Source organism: Poecilia latipinna, unplaced genomic scaffold, assembly GCF_001443285.1.
Source record: "Poecilia latipinna isolate Pla-1442-1.1 unplaced genomic scaffold, P_latipinna-1.0 Scaffold610, whole genome shotgun sequence".
In the NCBI taxonomy this organism is placed as follows: Eukaryota; Metazoa; Chordata; class Actinopteri; order Cyprinodontiformes; family Poeciliidae; genus Poecilia; species Poecilia latipinna.
In genome coordinates this window covers 219573-225261 of record NW_015113226.1, presented here as the reverse complement: position 1 = coordinate 225261, position 5689 = coordinate 219573, and the positions used below count along the sequence as shown (strand labels likewise).

Here is a 5689-nt window from a genome sequence, read left to right as displayed (position 1 = left end):
ATATATATATATATATATATATATATATATATATATATATATATATATATATATATATATATATTATTAATGTAAATTTTGATCAGAACCAGCAAAAGTCCATCTCGGCACACTTTTATCTCTGTGATAAAATCAGTTGAAGTTGAAGTAGCAGAAATCAAAACCAGAATGCGCGCTCACCTCTTTTAAGGAGGCTTCCTCGGCCATCCAAGGTGCAGTTCCAGCGCTCGTTTCTGAATTGATAGCGACACTCCAACTGGCCGAGGCGCACCGACTCCCGGAGCGTCTCGGCTAAACCGGGCTCTCTGCGGCACATCCTCTTCTGCCGCCTGGTCAGACTCATCTGCTCGCACTGCTTCAGGTGGGCCTTCCCCGATGGAGCTTCATTGGAAAATGGACCTGGTAAAAGCACCAGTGGCTCTCGGCCTGTCAGCCTGTGATTAAGAAGAAAACGATAGTAAATGTAAATCTGGGTCTATGTAAAAAAAAATAAAAATAATTTAAAAAAAAAACATCCACTGTATAATTTTTTAAAAAAACAACAACAACCAAAAAACAACTTTCTAGTAAATAATTTCTTATGGTAATTAACTGACAAAGTTCTAATATTTCCCACGCTGGTGTCTTGTTTTAAAGCTATTTAAACTTTTCCTATCAAATCCCGTTTTTTTTTTTTTTTTTTTTTAAAAAAGGCAAAATGTCTAAATAGCAAATGAAATAGCAAACTGAATATGAAGACGTCAGACATTTACGCGTGCATAATTAATTATTGAATCTTTAATAAATTAGGCTATTCCCATACAGTGACTAGATCAACATATGTAAAATGCCTGAATAAAAAGTTAACAGTCTGACCCAAAGTAAGCTGCAGTGTTCGAGAGGAGGATGCAGAGTCCAATTGTTCGCAATAGGCAGGCGGTCCCTGGGAGCCTGGAGCGCATTGTGCCGGTTCGGCGCTGTTCCTCATTGCGGTGACTCTTCAATGGAGAAAGTCCGTGCCGTCTACTCGGCGCTTCTCTTTAAGGGGCCCCACATGCTCAACACTGAGTGTTGGAGCGATGCGCATGGCACAGTGGGTCCGCTGGGAGGCAGGGCTGTTTGGAGGAGGAAGCATCATCCTGCCGCACCCTCCGTGAAGTCTCGGCATTGTTGTTGAATGTTTCCTCCCACTGCGACGCCACCCAGATGCGCACGTTTTTGAGCCAAGACAGTTTTTTGGAGTATCTATCTCCCCCTTTTTGTGTGATTCGCGTCTTTTGATCCAGACCCTTTAGTCGCGCAAACTCTGTTATTGTGTATAAACTGCTATATGTGAACATTGCAAAGCTTTTCCTGGATTATCTCCGCATATTCAGTATCCTTAACAATGGCAGCAACACTGGAATAAACGACAAAATTACTGTTTAAATACACTATCTATTTAGAACAATGATGTAACTTATGCTTAAATTGAAAGGAAATGCCAGCGTAATGATTCTCAAGCTTAAATTGACCAAACACTGAAGGTCGTGAAAGGATCCATAAAATGTAATTGAATGTAATTGCGTAAGGTTTGTTCCTCCAATTTAACTCCACTTTCCAGTTATGGATGTGGCCCCATCTAGTGTGCGGAATCTAGGAGGAGGGGAGAGTTCTGCTCAGAAGCGTCGAAACAGAAAAAAATAATTTACATTTTCTCGGAAACTGCAGAGGACTCAGTGTTCAAGAAGGATTGATGTTGATGTTTTAAATATTACCCAGCCTTTCAAAACAAATTATTATTATTATTTAAAAAAAGAAAAACTATTTAAATACCACCGTTTTTGAGTTCTTTATAAATTGAAATGCAAAGTGTAATAATTACCACGACTAAACCAGGAGACGCGTTCTAATTGAATAGGAGGAACTGGCAGGAAGTGTTGTGCCACACTGGAAGAAAATCACTTTATTTTGGATATGAACAAGACAAAGAGGATTATTTTGGTCTTCAGTAGACAAAACAAAGAGCCAAACGTAGTTCTTACACTGGGAGAAGAGTGTATTTTGTTTGAGCACAGCACATGGGTTTTCGCCTGACTTGGGAATGTAGCTCTGACTTTAAAGAGACATACCAAACTACTTCTAACAATGCAGCATATAGGTATTTAAAATATGCTGAAAGGTCTGTTTTACCCTGTATAAACACATGAAGGTAACCATTTTTTTTGCAGTTATGTATTTGTAGCTATCAGCACTTCTCTGGTCATAGTGCTAAAGACCCAGCTTAGGTTAGGCACAAATCAATATTAACTACTTGCAGAAATCAGAATAAGTTAATTAACTGCAAATTTCTTTGACTATATATGCAGTATTTTTTTTAAAATTCTTATTCCTTTTGAACTTCTTTCATGCTATGTTATGTTTCAACCATACACTTCAATATATATGTTTCATTGGGATTTTATGTGATTGAAAAGCACAAAGCATTGCTTTATTGTAATTTCAAAGGAAAATTATTCACTTTTCACTTTTTATAAATATAAATAAATGTCAATAAAGTGCAAAGAAGTTTAAAGATTAGGTCACAAAATATTATATTTGGCTTTGAACATTCCACAGGGCATTGTTCCATCCATCTTATATGTAAATAGAGTGACATCACAGAGCCACATCAAGGCAATGCTGGGGTCTGTAACCTGCGACTATGGAGTCACATCAGAACTTTCCTCAATGGCTCACAATAGTGACCAAGAATTTTTTTTTTTCACTTTCATGGACTCTAAAAAGCTTCCTGATTAAATTTTCAGTTAATGTTCAGCAAACATTGAAAGTTTAGAGTGTCTGGATATTACTTATGCAGTATCACATGTTAAGAGTAAATTATCATATGACTAGAGCTGTTTATATCTTGGTTGCACCTTGGCGAGAAGAAGACTGCCACAAACCTCACAAGGCAGAGGCTAGAAATCTATATTTAAATAAACATACAACAAAGATTTTTGGTGCACATCATCTTTAAAGTGTCTAGTTATGATATACACCTTTACATTTACAAAAATTTGTTTGGTGTGTGAGCAGGATGTGTAAACATGTTGACGGTCACAATAGTGACCAGTGGGATAACACATTTGATCTAGGTGCACTTATTTAAATACATACCATATTCTTCCAATTCCTAACTTCTTCCTTTTTAAGATTAATTTTGAGTGTGGTTCTTGATCTGTTGGACTTAGTGATGGCCATACAAAGCATACAACAATGTAGTTGTGAGAAAAATGGAATCCTTACTGATTTTGATAGCTTAGACATGGACTATATGGGGAAGATGGGCCATTTTCCATGCCTGATTTTGAATGCGTATGATCAGTTCGTGGGGAAAGAGGATGATCTTCTGACCCTTCACCAATCATGTGGCATTCTGTTACCACCTGCAAAGGTTTATGATGAAGGGGTTTATGATGTCTCTCTGATGTACTCTTTAAAAATAAAGATCTTAATGAGGTTCCAACACAAGATGAGAAACTGCTGATCCACTAGAAAAACAACAATATTTTCCTAATGGAAACAAAGATGAAGAATTATATAGAGACTGATGTCAACTAGGTCATTGGTCATTGATCAATAACCAAAGACCTTCATGACCTAAACCCCTCAAGGTTTAGTGTCATGGTCAGGTCCAAGAAGTGGTGGTGGCCCATCTCAAAAGTACACTTGTAAATAGGATGCCTAGGAGGTTGGAGTTTATCTTGTAACTGGTAAGTTGCCTGCTGGAACCCCCACTTTATTTGTGTCAGTAGTTGTGACCTTGATCAAGAGGACAATTCACCTGCCATGCCAGCCGGTGATAGTCAGAGGATCTGGTAGTGCCAGTGAATGACAGCCTTATTTCTGTCAAACTGTGCCAGGGAAGCTGTAGCTACAATATAGTAGCTTACTGCTGTCGGTGTGTGAATGTGTGTGTGAATGGGTGAATGACTAAATGTGGTGAAAAGCATTTTCAGGTCATTTGGACTTGATAAAGAACTATACAAGTACAGGCCATTTACCTTTCAGATATTTTACAAATGTGTCGTAGGAGGAACGACTGATTTGCTCATCATGGGTTGTGGCTTATCATCTTATGCAAATGTTTGGGATAAGGCCAGTAGGTCATGGAAATAGATCTCAAATGGACACTTCTCTTCAAGTTATTTGACTTGAAGAGAAGTCAAGTCAAGTTATTTGTGACTTGGTCACATCCAGCAAGATGTGACCAAGACACTTTCTGGTCAGTCAATGCAAGAGTCGTTTCCAGAGATGTTGTTCCAGTTGTTGCTTTTGCACCACCCATGCCTTGGAGAAATTCAAGGTTTTATTGCACACTGAGTGCTTCAAGAAAGAACATGGAAAGTAAGGAGGGGATGAAATAACCTAAAATTGAAGAAAACCAAAGTCACCAAATGGTGAGAAGGAGCCATACTACTGTCCTTTGATTCCAGGCCTTGGGGTCCGGTATCCTGCAACTTTCAGGTGTGTTCCTGGTCCAACACACCTGAATTAAATGGATCACCCTCTCAGTATGCAGTCCAGTTCTCCAGAGTCCTGCTTATCACCTGATTCAGGTGTGCTGAAGCAGAGGCGGATGGAAAAGATGCATGACACAGGCCCTAAATCCTGGAGACGGAGACCCCTGGACTAAGTCTATTGAGTTTTACTTTATGACAGTGTGACAAATGTTCATAATTTTCAGAAATATGAATGAAAGCCTCTACTGAAGATGTTATCTTTATGATCTATGTTACTGTGATGACACTACAACTGACTGAAGTTCAATATAATTATGCATAAACACTCAAGCACTCAAATTTACCTTGGTTTAAAATATACAGATAGTTAAATTTGTACCTTACAGAGCAAATGTTGCACTAAAGTAATGCTGTGGCAAGATATATTCCAATAAAGAAACAATGTTCACATATTATGATCATATCTATTTGGAAAAAGCACTTTTAGCTCATCCTAATATAAGAACACCATATTATCCCACCGGTCACAATTGTGACCGATCATAAAACACACTTTTTCCACATATTTTTCCACAATTTTTAAAATTATTTCCCCTTGATTAGTTCAAAGGGCTACTAATGACATCTGATTTTAATATGTTCATGTCTGGGAAAAATTTGGGATTAAATGGGTTGCAAAAAGTAATAAGGAGGCACCAAATTTTTAAAAATAAAAATTACCATATTTAGCAGATTTTTAAAATGTATTTCCACAGTAGAATGACTGTAGACGAATCAAGAACATTTCTTTGGGTCTATTTCTTTTGTTATTAGGTTAGAAATTATGTGTTTTTTTACATAATTATACCAACATCCAGTTGAATGAAATGTACCGATCTACTTTTTGCAAATACTTTATATTTATGGAAAATTATACTCCCCCCCCCAAAAGTCATGCAAAATGTTCTTAGGAGTAACTCCATTAATCAGGTGGGGGAATCTGCCAAGAGCGCGACTAAAGATGAGGCGTGAAATATAGGAAGAAATTATCATTTGTTTCTCTCCAAACCCCTTGATGGCGCTACAGCAATATTTTAATGTTTGGGTCAAATATAAAGAAAAAAGAGACGATATCAGTAGGTGGCGGTAATGCAACCTTAGCGTTTCTGGACAACCACCAATAAAAAAAAAAAAATAAATTAAAAAAATAAATAAATAAATAAATAAATAAATAAATAAATAAATAA

The 5689-nt window shown here is 37.3% G+C and overlaps 1 protein-coding gene across 1 annotated transcript in view; it reads right to left on the bottom strand.

Moving 5' to 3' along the window:
* wnt9b (wingless-type MMTV integration site family, member 9B) overlaps window positions 1-1094 on the bottom strand; it is an 8750-nt gene extending 7656 nt beyond the window's left edge. The window contains exons 1-2 of the mRNA XM_015042985.1: window positions 856-1094; window positions 181-434 (exon numbers count right to left, since the gene is read on the bottom strand). Coding sequence (XP_014898471.1) covers window positions 181-434; window positions 856-941 — 340 coding nt within the window. The 5' untranslated portion in view covers window positions 942-1094. The remainder of the gene's footprint in view (window positions 1-180; window positions 435-855) is intronic.
* Window positions 1095-5689: the final 4595 nt, after the last annotated feature.